Source organism: Bos taurus, chromosome 1, assembly GCF_002263795.3.
Source record: "Bos taurus isolate L1 Dominette 01449 registration number 42190680 breed Hereford chromosome 1, ARS-UCD2.0, whole genome shotgun sequence".
In the NCBI taxonomy this organism is placed as follows: Eukaryota; Metazoa; Chordata; class Mammalia; order Artiodactyla; family Bovidae; genus Bos; species Bos taurus.
In genome coordinates, this window is record NC_037328.1 from 118,578,070 (window position 1) to 118,595,630 (window position 17,561).

The following is a 17,561-nucleotide window of genomic DNA, read 5'->3' on the forward strand; positions in this document are numbered from 1 at the left end:
TCTGGGCTGTGCTCGTGCTGGTTCTATGGCAGTGTCAGTATAGTCATGGTGTCAGAGGGTCTAAGAAAGGTTCATGAAAGAGAGAAGGATGCCTCCCTTTTTGGTACAGTGGAAAGTATTTCTTGCTTACCGTGTGTTTTAGTGATATGGAATCCTGAAGGAATAGGTAGTCAAAGGGTTTCTTAGCTCTAATTACTTTGCTGAAGGGAGTTTTCTCAACTTTGACATCCTCATCAGTTGTTCCTCTTTTGGAAGACTGTGACAAACCCCCTGAAGTTGGCTATGAGTCTCCACGAGACCAAAGGTTGCAGAGAATTTTATGAACTCTTTGAACAGAATTACTATTGTTAACCTTCAAGGTGTAACTAAGACAGTTGTTTCTTGATCCTTAGATAGCTGATTTTCATCTTTTTAGTTCGGTCTCCTCACGACCACCACCATCCTTCTCAAGATCGTCTTAGTTTTTTTATTTTTATTCCTCCCAATTTATTTTTGATTATTTTTTAAAGACTCCTATAGCATGAAACTCTACAGTTAAATTTAATTTTGCCTCTTTTATGGAAACTGACTTGTTTTTCTTTTTCCTTTTAAATCATACTCATTTTAAAGGCTCTCTTGGGAAAACATCCAAGTTTTCACTCAAGGCAATGAATGAGCATCCATGGCAATAACTTCTAGTCTGGGATGAAGAAATATGAGGAAGAATTTTAGTAGAGGCTGTATTCAAATATGAGGAAATGGAAGCAAAAGAAAAGATAAATATAACTCCATTACAAGAGAGTCACTGATTTAGGTTTAAACTCAGTGATACTAATAGTGGTTTTCTACACAAAGGATTCAAAGGAAGTCATTGCTATTCAAAAGTAAGGTGTGTTTAAAAGGAACGAGGTTGCTCTTTTTCACATGGATCTAGGAGGATCTATAACATGTGGGGTTGGCATTGCCCTTTGGTTTGGGAGAGGCAACCTAGTTACAAGGCTTAGAACAACAGACTGACATTCAGCTTCTGCCATCAAAGTTTGTTGTCTTTGATAAATACAGAAAGATCTTTGATATAGTTCAGAAAACAGATTTGTGGCACCAAATGAGTATGCTTATCTTTAAAAGAAAAATGTACTAAACTCTCGAAAAAGATTGAGTTTATGGAGTGACACAGGGTCTGTAAGGCACCAGGAGTGACTTGTGATGTGGTCTGGAAGGAGGTAGGAAAGCTAGAGGTCCCATCCGTCTTTCTGAAGATATACTGGAAACTCTGGGTGGAAGCTGATGTCCTTCTGGTTTCTCTAAGATTAATAACAAAGCTTGGGTGTTATTTATGACCAAAAGTCTAATCATGTCTTATTCCCCAGAAGCCTTTATGCCTCAGTAATCTGGGTGTCTCCATAATCTAGCACTTCCTACATGTATTTCCTGCTACTCTGTTCTCCAGCTACCCAGTTGTTACCTTGCATGGTAGAACATAAGCTTCCTGGGGACCTCACAGTGTCTTACCCTTAGTAAGAGCTGTGTAATGTCATGTTTATGGGATTGGTTTCAAGGGCCCTGTCTTTGGCTGGGGCCAGGTGGAGGTGTCTCATTATGTCAATTACATGAGCTGGGAGAGTATGGGAGGGCTGATGGGCAGGAGAGCAGGGTCCTGCTTTGGAAGAGGAGTTTGTGCCATGGTATCCCAATACTTGGATGGCAGTGAGCACTGGGGACTGGAGAACATAGGCTCCTTGGACTTGGGGAAGTATGCTGGGGCTGGTCCATCCTTGGTAAGGCAGGAAACCCTTAAGAGGGCGTTTGCACATGGAGGCAACTGGTCAACTAAATCATGGACTTACTGTCAGAGAGTTCCCTGCAAAATCCCCATATCATGGCCCAACTTGGATGGAGGGTAAGTGGGCAAGCTTGATGTTGGCTGGAAACAATGTGTCAACCTCCTGTAAGCAGATTCTGAAGGAAGAAAGGCCAGCATCATTTAACTGTTGTGTTGTTACTGGTGATGATGATAATGATGCTAACAATTAAAGAGATAATTGTTTTCCTTCTTTTAGTCACATAGAAAAAATCACCACATGGCAAGACCCTAGGAAGGCGATGAATCAGCCCCTGAATCATATGAACCTCCACCCAGCTGCCACTTCCACACCAGCGCCCCAGAGGTCCATGGCCGTGTCTCAGCCGAATCTTGGTAAGCTTTGACTCGGAGCTGGATAAATAGATGTTCAAGCAAGGGCCTCTGGAGCTCAGAAGCAGCTTTGGTTGCCTCAGTGCCTACTCATATACCCAGATAGTATCCTTTCCTCCCTTTTGGCTGCATTACCCTTTCACTGCCCTTGCCGTCTTTTCTTGGCCTCTTGGCTATGTGGTTCATGACATGCTATCCAGCTTGACGCTACAGCTCCAGCATCCTCTCCAGTTACCTTTATTGAAGCTCTTGGAAAAATCACTTAGGCCTCCTGTCTTCACCCACACCAAGGCAAGAAGGGTACTTATCCTTTTCCTGTGAATTTGGTCCCTGAAGAGTACCAAAGGGTACAATTCTGGCTTCAAATCTCTTTGCTTCCTTCCTTTTCTTCTCCCTCATAATGTGCGACTAATACCAGACTAGGTATTTTCTTGACTTATCTCATGCAGTCCTCACAACAACCCTGAAAGAAGTGATAGCACTCCCATTTTATATATGCAGAAACTTTTCCAAAGTCCCGGCTTGTGCGCTAGTAGAGCCAGAATTGAAACTGAGGTTGGTCTGGTTGTAGGATGCATTCAACCCTTGCATAATCTGCGAGTGGCTTCTCCCCACATCTACCCTAGGAAAGGACGGTTCACATTTCACTTCATTTTGAATAGGTGTGATTTTTAGTCTTGAGATTAGTTTCTGCTAATTGCAAAACAAGTAAATTTCCACCCACTGGAGAGAATCCGGTGTGAATGAATACACTCCTGCAACAGAACCAATCAGCTTTTGTTGCTAGCCATTCTTCCCTGCCCCTAAAAGGTAAAGTTTTTAAAAAGATAGTGCATTTTCAGGTGACGTTTCCATTTAAGATCAGATGTCCAGATACTGTTTTATACACAGAACAGAATTTTAGAGAATGAAAAGAATCTCTGTTGGATTTTCAAGAATGAACAGATAAAAATGGAAGCAGTTTTCCTAGACACCCTCCATTTATAACTGTGGCTTAGCCATAGTGAGTATGGACTCAAGGAGATCTGAGTCAGTATACTCAAGTAAATATGTTGTCCCTTCTTTCAGGAAGTCTGGATCTACCATTTTAAAGCCTGCAGATGTAAAATATATACAAAAGGCAAACGACTTGGAACAGCCTCTGTTGTGTTTCGTATCTAAAGGGCAGATCAAGGAAAATGGTGCCAGTGCTTGTATGAGCAGTGGTAAACCAAAGCTTCCCATGAGTCATTTGTCCCCAGTATATCAGAGCTCAAGTAGAAAGCAGATGTGAGTACAGCAAAGAAACCACAAATTAGGTAACATTAGACTGTTTCAGGGTTTCTTTAACCATTTAATTTTTACTGAAAGTTCTAAAAGCTGATTATTAAAGTATTATTGCTAACTTTGTAGTCAGTCTTCATTGGAAAAGATCTTTCATGGACCTGGTTAAAAAAACTCAAACTCTTTTTCAAAGGGGTGTCAAAAAGCAAGTCTCCCTGTGATCACCATGCCTCGGTCCTTTATGTGTTGCCTGGAGTCAATCAGTGTTTCCAGTCTTATGTACGTTTCTTCACATAAATGCTGGCACATTATATCCACTGTTCTGCACCTTGGTTTTTCCACTTTCATATCTGTACACACAAAGTTGTCTTGTTTTTTTTTTTTTAAATTACCCAATATAAATATTTAACTGGCCTCCATCTGATGGGTGTTGAGATTTAGTGTGTTGTTAGTGCACCCAATATTGGAGTGAACATCCTTGTTTATGCTCGTTTATGTACTTCCCTTAATTTTTAAAAATTGCACAAGTAGGAAGAGGACTAGATTAGAAGGACTTTGATGCTAAAAACTCAATACTGAAAGCACAGGTGAGGTCCTCCCTCACCTTGCAACACACTAAAAGCCCAACTGTTGGTAAAGTTCATCTAAAGAAATTGTAATCGGAATGTCTGAAACAAGTTTACCTGTGGCTGAATGAAATACTTTTCCCCAGATCTCTAATAAATTGGGGCAGTGAATTTCTCAAGACACACATTCTGGGATTTTTCCAATAATATTTGAGTGTTTGCCCACTACAGAGTGTGTTCCTAGCCTCTTGACAATCACAGATGTATCCCAAGAATGGAAATATAGTGGGGAATCCAAAGTAAGCTCCAAAGACTGGGGATATTTAGAGTCACAATATGGTCCTAATAATAAATGATTTACTCAGAGTATTTTATTTTAAGCTATAGCTTTGCCTGTAGTTTATACTCTCTATTATCAGTCTTTAAAAATAGAACAGATTTTTCTACTTTTTCTTTTAAGATTTAACATGTGGTATTCCGTTTTCATTATTTTGAAAGTAATAGGTATACTTCTGTTTACAATATCTATTTATATTATTAGTGTGTATATGTATATAAACATATATATAAAGTCATTATTTTGAAGATAACTCAAAATTTCTAGGTCTGTTTTATCAACCACAATTTTTTTTTTTTTTACCTTTTAAGTGGAGAAGATCCTTCTCTTCCTTCTACTTCTTAAATCTCAAATTTTGGTTTTTTCAATGGCATGCATCTGACAAATAAGTGAACTTAAGTCATATGTCCCCTTCACCAATGGGTTTTTAGGTACACGTGAAAATGATGTCAAAATACAGTGAACATTACTGTCAGGTGATGGAATGAGTACCTTTACTAGTCTAATTTATGTATTTCTCGAGCTATGATATGGGCTTCCCTGATGGCTCAGACAGTACAGAACCTGCCTGCAATGTGGAAGACCCAAGTTCAATCGATCCCTGGCTTGGGAAGATCCCATGGAGAAGGGAATGGCAACACACTTCAGTATTCTTGTCTGGAGAATTCCATGGACAGAGAAGCCTGGTGGGCCACAGTCTGTGGGGTCACAAAGAGTCGGACACGACTGAGCAACTATAATCAGTGACATAGCAAAATATATTCAGCAGTAAATCTCCTTATATTGCAATTGTGAGTTTTCCTGTGGATTAGAGACATGGTCCTGGGAGTCAGACTGTCAGAACTGGAGTCTTGGCTCTGCCTATTGGTGACTCTGTTAAGTTGCTTAATTCTGCCTCAGTTTCTCCATATGTAAAATGAGGATTATATTTACAGTGTGAGGAGGTTGTATGAGTTTATAAGTAAAGTGTGTAGATCCATGCCTGGCACATAATGAAATATTATCATCATTGGGTTTTTGGAAATAAGAGCTTTATTTTGTTTTATTTAATTATATGTTATATTTGAGGACAATTTCATTGTTCAAATTAAAAGCTCTCAAAAAAAAAAAAAAACCCAGGAAAGATTTATTTTAGATTGGTTAGTGTGCTGCTGCTGCTAAGTCACTTCAGTCGTGTCCAACTCTGTGCGACCCCATAGATAGAAGCCCACCAGGCTCCCCCGTCCCTGGGACTCTTCAGGCAAGAACATGGGAGTGGGTTGCCAGCTTTAAATTAGGAACACTATTTTTAACTTTCAGTGAGGATAGCGCCCCCTGGTGCAAATATTTCAGGTCTCCTCCCTTCCCGCCACTCCCTGCCAGCCCAAGAAACCTTTTGTCAGTCAGTAAGTCGGTATTACAGTATTCTGGCCTGGAGAATCCCATGGACAGAGGAGCCTGGCAGGCTACAGTCCATGGGGTCGGAAAAATCAGACATGACTTCCGCTCAGTTGTGTCCGACTCTTTGTGACCCCATGGACTATACAGTCCATGGAATTCTCCAGGCCAGAATACTGGAGTGGGTAGCCTTTTCCTTCTCCAGGGGATCTTCCCTGGGGGAATCGAACCAGGGTCTCCTGCATTTCAGGTGGATTCTTTACCAACTGAGCTATGAGGGAAGCTTTTGTCAGTGGATATCTCATTTTTTCAGTGGATATATTCCTGAAACGTGGGTTGTAAGTCAAGTCATATTTTAATTGCAAGAGAAGACACCCATCACTTAAAGGCATCCTGGAATGAGTGACTTTGTGAAAGTCATTTGGTGAGTGACTTTGTGACCATACTTTTGTCAGGATGCAGATTTGTTGTGTAATTAACCTTGCTCTCTTTCCAAATGCCAAAGTAAAACAGAATAGTCTCTCAAGGGGTTATTTCAAATAGCCCTCTCCAGCTTGGTCTAATTTTTAACGGAAATTTTTGTTTTCGTGTTTACCAAATTGGATTGTCTGTTAGGTTTTATCCAATTTGATTCTGTCTGGGCAGATAGATCCCCTTTGAGTCTGAGTCCCCAGAGATACCCAGTGAATGGTAGCAGAAAGGAAGGTCTTGGAGAACTTTAGACAGTGAAGCGCAGACGGAGATTACCACTGAGTGGAAGCTGTATCACTTGGGGGCTGACAGCTTGTTTGAAATCCTCACTTTTACATGACACAGTGAAGGAGGAAGATTATTGTCCGTGTGAAAGTTGATTTTTTTTTTCGTGACACACACCAGGTAGGATTTCATGTCTTTTCAGTGAGTTCGTTGGTATGATTAATTACTATTAATAGCTACTCTGTTTTATTGAAGGAGGGGAAAATGAAGCAAACAAAAAAAAGGACTCTACACAGGCCATATCATAATACATGAAATAATGGGCTTGGGGGAAACGAAACGTGCTAAGGAAATCAGTTAGGTTGTTACGGCGGTGATGGGGGTGAGGCGGAGGGCAGGGACCTTTTGGTATAGTGGTTAATGGGAAAACTTGCAGTCAGAACTGAATTTCTCTCTTGGGTTAGACATTTACTACTTTTGCTTACTCGTTAACCTGGGTCTTATTTCCCTTATTTGTAATTTGGTGATAATGATAGTCTTTTCCCCATAAAAGTTTTGATTATTTAGGTATTGCATATTTTGCAATACTTAATATAGCATAAAAAATGCAACCCCCTCCCCCGCCAGAACTGTATTGTTATCACTATTATTATGAACTGGCAGCCTGGTTTGTTCTCACTTTCCTGGCCCCTGTGTAGCTGGAGGAAGAGCTTGCGGTGTGTGCATTAGAAACGTTGATCTTTTAGACCCTCTGCTTCCATGTTGAGAAAATAATCTTTAAGCCCAGCCAGTGATGGTGAAAAGATGAAGAGACACGTGCTCAAGCCCTGGCTCCTTCATGGGCAGAGGGAGTTTCTGAAGAGCAGGTTCGCCTTGAACTCTACCTGAAGAACCTTCTCCCTCTGCAAGTGTATTGGTGTCCAGGTTTTCCCATTTCTCAGCACGTGCATGCGTGCGTACTAAGTCACTTTAGTCATACCCGACTCTTTGCGACTCCATGGACTGGAGCCCAGCAGGCTCCTCTGTCCATGGGGATTCTCCAGGCAAGAATACTGGAGTGGGTTGCCATGGTCTCCTCCAGGGAATCTTCCTGACCCAGGAATTGAACCCATGTCTCTTATGTCTCCAGGATTAGCTGATGGATTCTTTACCACTGGTGCCACCTACGAAGCCCTTTCTCAGCACCTGAGGACTGAAATCATGCAGTAACTTAAAATCTTCCCATATTTTCAAATGTTTTTGGGGGAGAGAAAGTGACAGGCAATTTTTGCTTTTCTGTGATAATCCTAGCGATCATCAACCATGGTGTGCTGAGCCCCTGTCACACATTAACAGACCTTTTTTTGGAATGAGGCCCCGACCTGGGGTGCCAGTATCCTCCCAGACAGGACAGGAAAAATAAAGACTGTATAACAGCTTCACCAGACTGCCAGCCCTAGCCAGTTCAGAAACTTCTGGTAAAGTGCAGCCAGAGTGTATTTTTAATGCTATAGGAATTTTTAAAATATCACACACTCTCACACACGCTCCCTCTTTGAAGATGTGCCATCCACCAGGCCAGAATCTGTCCTCCAGGTCTGTCTTGATCTGTGCTTCAAATTATAAACACATGTGTGGTTTCCTTGCTTGCTTACTTTTGCAGGGTACGCTTTTCAAGACAAGATGGAAAATCTTGTCTCTGCTCAGTTTGCAAAGTTGGCTCCCCTGTCCCTCTAGGAAGTGTTCAAAGGCACTTAAAGACGTTTTACCAAAAGCAAATAAAATAGCTAAGGAACACCTCAGTCTAGTGTTGCTGAAAGCATGTGGAGAGGTGTCCTGAAAGTTTACTGGAAGTTAGATTTATATGTGGGCTATCTTATTTTTGTCTTTTTCCAGTAGTTACCCCCCCCCACCCCCCGCCCCGGATTAAATTTATGTAGTGAGTTTATGGCAGACACATCTGGCTACTGTGATTTTTCCAGTTCTGTTCTCACTACTTTTTGAACTTTGTGGTTTCTGCAGCATAAATTAGCCTAATGCGCACAGACACATACACACGCAAATCCAAAGACAAACTGAAAAACCTCCACCTTTGTTGGGGAGAGTTGGGGTGATGGGGCGTTGATAAGATTGCTGTGGTGCAAAGTGGGTCTTTACGGAAGACTGGTGGGCATAGGGAAAGGGGAAGGGGTTCTGTTTTTTTTTTTTCCCCCTTTCTTGGTTTTAAAAAAGAGAGAACAGGGACTTCCTGGGCGTTAAGTGGTTAAGACTTTGCCTTCCAGTGTAGTGGGTGCCGGTTCAATCCCTGGTCAACCAAAACACAAAACAGAAGCAATATTGTAACAAATTCAGTAAAGACTGAGAAAAGGCCCACATTAAAAAAAAAACTTAACTATTTTCTAAACTGCATAAAATCAACACTATTTTCTTAGATTTAGAGTTGTCAGGATTTACTCTATTTAATCAACATTATCGTAGACTGCACTTTCGGAGTTTCCTAAAAGAGATTCATTACAGTTCCTTCCTTCTAAGGCTTTTAAAGACTAAGTGAAATGGGGCCTGAAAACCAATAATAAAGTCAACTGATCAATTCTTCTTATGCAATAAAGCTGGGCGTAATGTTATATAAGGGTTTTCCAGGTGGTGCTAGTGGTAAAGAACCTGCCTGCCAATGTAGGTGACGTAAAACACTTGGGTTTGATCCCTGGGCCTGAAAGATCCCTCGGAGGAGGGCATGGCAACCCACTCCAGCATTATTGCCTGGAGAATCCCATGGACAGAGGAGCCTGGCAGGCTACATCCATAGGGTCGCAAAGAGTCAGATGTGACTGAAGAGACTTAGCATGCATGCGCACAATAGTATATAAAGAAATGAACCTTGTGTTTTCTTAAATCTCTCATCTATATCAGTATTCATTCATATGCTTGCATTAAGGTGACATGATGAAGACTTGTGTTAATAGATTTTATCACTCCAAATTTAGAAATGTAGGTAAGATAAAGTAAGACTCTTTGATAAGAAGTCTCAAGAGCCATTGAAAATGTTTGATGCCACAGCTTTGCTAAGAAATATTCTTCAAGGTAAAATTCTGAAATAGTTGCTAGGTGAACTGTTTGGAAGACTATACAAAAATGCGTTGTTTATCGGATACCACTGACGTTAAATGCTTGCAATATGAAAATAAATATATTTGTAGCCACTGACACAATTGTCATAGGACTACATAGCACATGGAAAACTGGTTTATTATATCAGTCTAATTTGATAAAGTAGGCAAAATTGTTTATACTATGATTATAATTTTGTTTCTTAAAAAAGACTTTGTTGAGATTTTCTTTTCCCATGAGACGCTGCTCTCAACCTGTGTATTTCTAGCCCATGGCCAAGTGCATTACGCATCACGGGTGCACCATTTTGTAGAATAAGTGTATTGGGTGAATCAATTATGTGTTTTTAGATGTTGATAGAGATTATAATAAGGCTTTTCAATCGGGGGTGGTCCCCTTAATTTTCTTTTAAATATAGTGATATTCTTTTTTTAATAGCCAAAATAAAAGGAGAACTATTTGGTTGGTGAAAGTGTTAATCACTTAGTAGTGTCCGACTCTTTGCGACCCCATGGACAGTAGACTACAGGCTCCTCCATCCATAGAATTCTCCAGGCAAGAATACTGGAGTGGGTTTGCCATTTCCCACTCCAGGAAATCTTCCTGACCCAGGAATCAAACCCATGTCTCCTGTATTGCAGGCAGATTCTTTACCGTGAGTCATCAGAGAAGCCTTGAGTTTTTTATTGTGGGAGGAGGATGGGGTGTAGGGAAGAAAACTCTAGGCTCCGTGTGCAGTTTAGACAAAACCATGAATTGTTAAGCTTCTCTGCAGCTGAGTCTATTTGTGGCAAACAAGTTGTTCCCTAGTCTCTTAAGATTAGTGTTTCTTTAAGTGGGGCCTAGCTGGGTAGGATTCCTTGGGGCATTTGTTAAACACACAACTTCAGAGTCCAGTAGTCGTGTGGATTGCTCCCCAAAGAAGAATCACGGGCAGCTGCTAGGAGGAAGCCCGCCTGGACCCCACCCCTGGGAAATCCTGCCTTGGACCGTGTAGGGTGGGGTCTGGGAATGGGCGCTGTTTTCAAGTGTTCAGATGCCTCTGGTCATCAGCCAAGTATAGGAACAGCCACAGAACTGTGTGCCTTAGCACAGAGATGGGAAGCTAACAGCTGGCAAAAACCCACTCAGAAATCCAGCCTCTAACTTGAGTTACCTGAAAAGAACTCTTAAGTTTTAGCTGTACAACATAGTGATTCACAATTTTTAAAGATTATACTCCATTTATAATTATTACAAAATACTGGTTTCATTCCCTGTGCTGTACGATGTATCTTTATGGCTTATTTATTGTACACAGAGTAGTTTGTCCCTCTTAATCTCCTCCCCCTATCTTGCCCCTCCCTGCTCCCCTCTCCCCACTGGTAACCATTAGTTTGTTCTCTATGTCTGTGAGTCTGTTTTTGTTTTGTTATATACACTCATTTGTTGTGCTTTGTAGATTCCACTCATAAATGATAATAGACAATATTTATCTTTCTCTGTCTGACTTATGTCGCCAGCTTCTGAGTGGGATTTTTGCCTGAAATAGACATTTATGGTGACATTGGCACTTGTCGCCTTGGTACTTGGTGTCAGTGCACACGTGAGCTTTGGTATGTGAATGTTGAAGCCGTTTTCCAGAAATTTCAAAAACCAGGGGAGATGTTGCTGTTTTGCATCCTGATTATTGAAATGTGTTGTATAAATTCACAAGATCAGTGTGTAAGCCCACCTTGAACTTCACTAGCTGAGAACTGACCAAAGAGGCCTCTACAGGCTTAAAAGTAAAAGCGTTAGTCACTCAGTCGTGTCTGACTCTTTGCAATCTCTTTGCGATCCCATGCGATCCTCTGTAGCCCACCAGGCCCCTCTATCCATGGAATTCTCCAGGCAAAAATTCTGGAGTGAGTGCCATTCCCTTTTCCAGGGGATCTTTCTGACCCAAGGATTGAATCCAGGTCTCCTGCATTACAAGCAGATTATTTACCATCTGAACCACCAGGGAAGCCCCCTTTACAGGCTGAAGCCCCTGAAAAATTCCAGAGGGGGTGCCCCATACCCAAAGATGAACAGATCCTCTTAGGAAGGAGGTCAAGGCCAGATCAAGCTTTTCCTTTGTCCCTTTTTTGTAGGCACCATGTTTATTTACTTATTTATTTTTAATGGGTTCTAAACTCTTCACCAAGCTGTAGGCCTCGGTTGAGAATTTTAAAAATAATTTGGACAGTTTTAGTACATCTGCTGGCTGACTTTCAGTAGTTTGCCCCCAGGAGCTTCCTTGCTGTGGAGAATGTCATCCAGTTCAAGTTTTAGGCAGAGGGATGCTGGGATGGTAGTCATTTGGCCATTTGTTCCAAATTGATGTGTTGAGTGACATCTGGACACTTTTTCTTTGATCTCCTCTTTGGGGCTCCTGGTGATGTTGACCCTGCCTGGGTGTGATCATCACCACCCCACCCCCCCGCCCCCCCCAGTATCAACTGCAAGATTGATTTCTTCTTCCTTTCTGGAAGTCTAAATTTATTCCCAGGGTGTTCTGCAGTTGCTGGTGGTCAGGAACAGCTGTTGTGCCACGCTTGACTTGGAATAATTCTCTGTGATGAAGTCAGCAAAATATTGATAATACCATAAGAGAATCTAGGAAAACAAAAGCCTTCATGGTCTTTTCTCATTAAGTGTGCCGAAGAGGGGAAGATCTCCCTGGAAAAAGTAAAGCAGGGGAAAATGAGGTCTTAAAACATATTTGAGGCAGCAAGATTCAGGAATGTTATTTTCTCCCATATTATATAATTACTACTTGGTCATCATAAGCAGTACTGATCAGCAAAAAATGAGAAAATAAAAATACTGTAATGTGATCATTCAAAATCACACTAACGTCTCATATTTCTCTTTTTCAAGTATAAATGTAAACAAAAGAGGTTGGAGAATCCTCTAATTCTTTTTTTGCAGCTGCTTTTTTCACTTAATGTATCATGAGCATCTGTTTCAATGTATATTTTTTGATTAGCTGTTTTTATTGGAAAAGTAACACAAACCTGGCACAACATTCATGCAGTTCTAAAGAGTTCCAGAGAGGTAAGATTCTGTCACACCAGAACCCCCAGCCTTTCTCTCCTCCCCAGTGAAACAACGACTACCAGTTTCCTCAGTACGTTGGGGGTTGGTTCCAGGACCTCTGCAGATGCTAAAATTTGAGGATGCTTAAATCTCTTGTATGAAATGGTGCAGTGCAGTCCACCCTCCATATCCACGGTTCTGCATCTGCAGGTTCCATTTCTTTTTTAAAAATTTATTTTTAAAAAATAATTTTTTTTATTTATTTATTTTTGGCTGTGCTGGTTCTTTGTTGCTACGTGGGCTTTTCTCTCACTGGGGCAAGCGGGGCTCTAGGTGTCCAGGCTTCAGTACCTGTGGCTCTTGGGCTCTAGAGCACAGGCTCAGTAGTGGTGGCGCATGGGCTTAGTTGCTCTGAGGCATGTGGGGTCTTCCCGGATTAGGGATTGAATTTGTGTCTCCTGCATTATTAGCAGAAGGACTCCTTACCCCTGAGCCACCAGGGAAGCCCTGCAGGTTCCATTTCTATCCCAAATCGGTTGCATCCTTAGATGCAGAAACCACAGGTACAGAGGGCTATTTGTATTTCAGAAATACTCTATATATGTATGTGTCCTTAGATAGATATGCCTTTTTAAAAACTTAACATATATTAGAGAGCTTTCTAAATTGGCACTTACAGATGTATTTATTCTTTTTTATCAGTAAAAAATATTCTACTCTACAGACAAACCATAGTTATTCAACCAGTCCTCTATGCTGAATATTTAAGTTCTTTGCTAATTGTTTGCTATTAGTAGACAAAGCCACAGTGTGCATTCCTCTATGCAAATCCTTGTGCCATATGCTGTTTATGTGGAGGACAGTTTTGCAGAGGTGAAATTCCTGGGTCCAAAGTTATGTGCATTTCAAGTTTTATTTATTTATTTATTTTTGTTTAATATTTGTCTTTTTTTTTAATTTAATTTAATTTAATTTTTGAACTTTACAATATTGTATTGGTTCTGCCGTATATCGAAATGAATCCGCCACAGGCATACACGTGTTCCCCATCCTGAACCCTTCTCCCTCCTCCCTCCCCATACCATCCCTCTGGGTCATCCCAGTGCACCAGCCCCAAGCATCCAGTATCGTGCATCTAACCTGGACTGGTGACTCGTTTCATATATGATATTATACATATTTCAATGCCATTCTCCCAAATCATCTCACCCTCTCCCTCTCCCACAGAGTCCAAAAGACTGTTCTATACATCAGTGTCTCTTTTGCTGTCTCGTATACAGGGTTATTGTTACCATTTTTCTAAATTCCATATATATGCGTTAGTATACTGTATTGGTGTTTTTCTTTCTGGCTTACTTCACTCTGTATAATAGGCTCCAGTTTCATCCACTTCATTAGAACTGATTCAAATGTATTCTTTTTAATGGCTGAATAATACTCCATTGTGTATATGTACCATAGCTTTCTTATCCATTCATCTGCTGATGGACATCTAGGTTGCTTCCATGTCCTGGCTATTATAAACAGTGCTGCGATGAACATTGGGGTACACGTGTCTCTTTCAATTCTGGTTTCCTCAGTGTGTATGCCCAGCAGTGGGATTGCTGGATCATAAGGCAGTTCTATTTCCAGTTTTTTAAGGAATCTCCACACTGTTCTCCATAGTGTCTGTACTAGTTTGCATTCCCACCAACAGTGTAAGAGGGTTCCCTTTTCTCCACACCCTCTCCAGCATTTATTACTTGTAGACTTTTGGATCGCAGCCATTCTGACTGGCGTGAAATGGTACCTCATAGTGGTTTTGGTTTGCATTTCTCTGATAATGAGTGATGTTGAGCATTTTTTCATGTGTTCGTTAGCCATCTGTATGTCTTCTTTAGAGAAATGTGTATTTAGTTCTTTGGCCCATTTTTTGATTGGGTCATTTATTTTTCTGAAATTGAGCTGTAGGAGTTGCTTGTATATTTTTGAGATTAGTTGTTTGTCAGTTGCTTCATTTGCTATTATTTTCTCCCATTCTGAAGGCTGTCTTTTCACCTTGCTTATAGTTTCCTTTGTTGTGCAGAAGCTTTTAAGTTTAATTAGGTCCCATTTGTTTATTTTTGCTTTTATTTCCAATATTCTGGGAGGTGAGTCATAGAGGATCCTGCTGTGATGTATGTCGGAGAGTGTTTTGCCTATGTTCTCCTCTAGGAGTTTTATAGTTTCTGGTCTTACGTTTAGATCTTTAATCCATTTTGAGTTTATTTTTGTGTATGGTGTTAGAAAGTGGTCTAGTTTCGTTCTTTTACAAGTGGTTGACCAGTTTTCCCAGCACCACTTGTTAAAGAGATTGTCTTTTCTCCATTGTATATTCTTGCCTCCTTTGTCAAAGATAAGGTGTCCATATGTGTGTGGATTTATCTCTGGGCTTTCTATTTTGTTTCATTGATCTATATTTCTGTCTTTGTGCCAGTACCATACTGTCTTGATAACTGTGGCTTTGTAGTAGAGCCTGAAGTCAGGCAGGTTGATTCCTCCAGTTCCATTCTTCTTTCTCAAGATAGCTTTGGCTATTCGAGGTTTTTTGTATTTCCATACAAATTGTGAAATTATTTGTTCTAGCTCTGTGAAGAATACCGTTGGTAGCTTGATAGGGATTGCATTGAATCTATAAATTGCTTTGGGTAGTATACTCATTTTCACTATATTGATTCTTCCAATTCATGAACATGGTATATTTCTCCATCTATTAGTGTCCTCTTTGATTTCTTTCACCAGTGTTTTATAGTTTTCTATATATAGATCTTTAGTTTCTTTAGGTAGATATATTCCTAAGTATTTTATTCTTTTCGTTGCAATGGTGAATGGAATGTTTCCTTAATTTCTCTTTCTGTTTTCTCACTATTAGTGTATAGGAATGCAAGGGATTTCTGTGTGTTGATTTTATATCCTGCAACTTTACTATATTCATTGATTAGTTCTAGTAATTTTCTGGTGGAGTCTTTAGGGTTTTCTATGTAGAGGATCATGTCATCTGCAAACAGTGAGAGTTTTACTTCTTCTTTTCCAATTTGGATTCCTTTTATTTCTTTTTCTGCTCTGATTGCTGTGGCCAAAACTTCCAAAACTATGTTGAATAGTAATGGTGAAAGTGGGCACCCTTGTCTTGTTCCTGACTTTAGAGGACATGCTTTGAATTTTTCACCATTGAGGATAATGTTTGCTGTGGGTTTGTCATATATAGCTTTTATTATGTTGAGGAATGTTCTTCTATTCCTGCTTTCTGGAGAGTTTTTATCATAAATGGATGTTGGATTTTGTCAAAGGCTTTCTCTGCATCTATTGAGATAATCATACGGTTTTTATTTTTCAATTTGTTAATGTGGTGTATTACATTGATTGATTTGTGGATACTGAAGAATCCTTGCATCCCTGGGATAAAGCCCACTTGGTCATGATGTATGATCTTTTTAATGTGTTGTTGGATTCTGATTGCTAGAATTTTGTTAAGGATTTTTGCATCTATGTTCATCAGTGATATTGGCCTGTAGTTTTCTTTTTTTGTGGCATCTTTGTCAAGTTTTGGTATTAGGGTGATGGTGGCCTCATAGAATGAGTTTGGAAGTTTACCTTCCTCTGCAATTTTCTGGAAGAGTTTGAGTAGGATAGGTGTTAGCTCTTCTCTAAATTTTTGGTAAAATTCAGCTGTGAAGCCGTCTGGACCTGGGCTTTTGTTTGCTGGAAGATTTCTGATTACAGTTTCAATTTCTGTGCTTGTGATGGGTCTGTTAAGATTTTCTATTTCTTCCTGGTTCAGTTTTGTAAAGTTGTACTTTTCTAAGAATTTGTCCATTTCTTCCACGTTGTCCATTTTATTGGCATATAATTGCTGATAGTAGTCTCTTATGATCCTTTGTATTTCTGTGTTGTCTGTTGTGATCCCTCCATTTTCATTTCTAATTTTATTGATTTGATTTTTCTCCCTTTGTTTCTTGATGAGTCTGGCTAATGGTTTGTCAACTTTATTTATCCTTTCAAAGAACCAGCTTTTGGTTTTGTTGATTTTTGCTATGGTCTCTTTTGTTTCTTTTGCATTTATTTCTGCCCTAATTTTTAAGATTTCTTTCCTTCTACTAACCCTGGGGTTCTTCATTTCTTCCTATTCTAGTTGCTTTAGGTGTAGAGTTAGGTTATTTATTTGACTTTTTTCTTGTTTCTTGAGGTATGCCTGTATTGCTATGAACTTTCCCCTTAGGACTGCTTTTACAGTGTCCCACAGGTTTTGGGTTGTTGTGTTTTCATTTTCATTCGTTTCTATGCCAATTTTGATTTCTTTTTTGATTTCTTCTGTGATTTGTTGGTTATTCAGCAGCGTGTTGTTCAGCTTCCATATGTTGGAATTTTTAATAGTTTTTCTCCTGTTATTGAGATCTAATCTTACTGCATTGTGGTCAGAAAAGATGCTTGGAATGATTTCAATTTTTTTTAATTTACCAAGGCTAGAGTTATGGCCCAGGATGTGATCTATCCTGGAGAAGGTTCCATGTGCGCATTTCAAGTGTTAATAGCTGTTCCACTTTTCCTCTAAAATGGTGACATGAATTTATACTCCTACCATTAATGGGGCTTCCCAGGTGGCGCTAGTGGTAAATAACCCCCGACCCCCACCAATGCAGGAGACATAAGAGACTTGGGTTTGATCCCTGAGTCAGGAGAATCTCCTGGAGGACAGCTCGGCAACCCACTCCAGTATTCTTGCCTGGACAATCCCTGTAGACAGAGGAGCCTGGCAGGCTAGGGTCCATAGGCAAAGAATCAGACATGACTGAAGCGACTTGACAGCATGCAACGGTGTATTAAAGTGTTGCTGTCCTCCTACTCTGGCCAATAATGTTCATCATCAAACTTTTTAGTCTTTGTAATTCTGATTGGTATGGATTCTCATTGTTTAATGAGAATCTCCATGGGGTCGCAAAGAGTCAGACATGACTTAGCGACTAAACCACATTTAACTCATATATGTATAAGTATGTATATG

General features: G+C 40.2%; 1 protein-coding gene across 3 annotated transcripts in view; it reads left to right on the forward strand.

The window, feature by feature from the left end:
• Positions 1-17,561, forward strand: part of WWTR1 (WW domain containing transcription regulator 1) — a 149,050-nt gene that overhangs the window by 81,612 nt on the left and 49,877 nt on the right. For all 3 annotated transcript variants that reach the window (XM_005201826.5, XM_005201825.5, NM_001193047.1), the window contains one exon: positions 2,040-2,176. In XM_005201826.5, the coding sequence (XP_005201883.1) occupies positions 2,040-2,176 (137 nt within the window). The remainder of the gene's footprint in view (positions 1-2,039; positions 2,177-17,561) is intronic.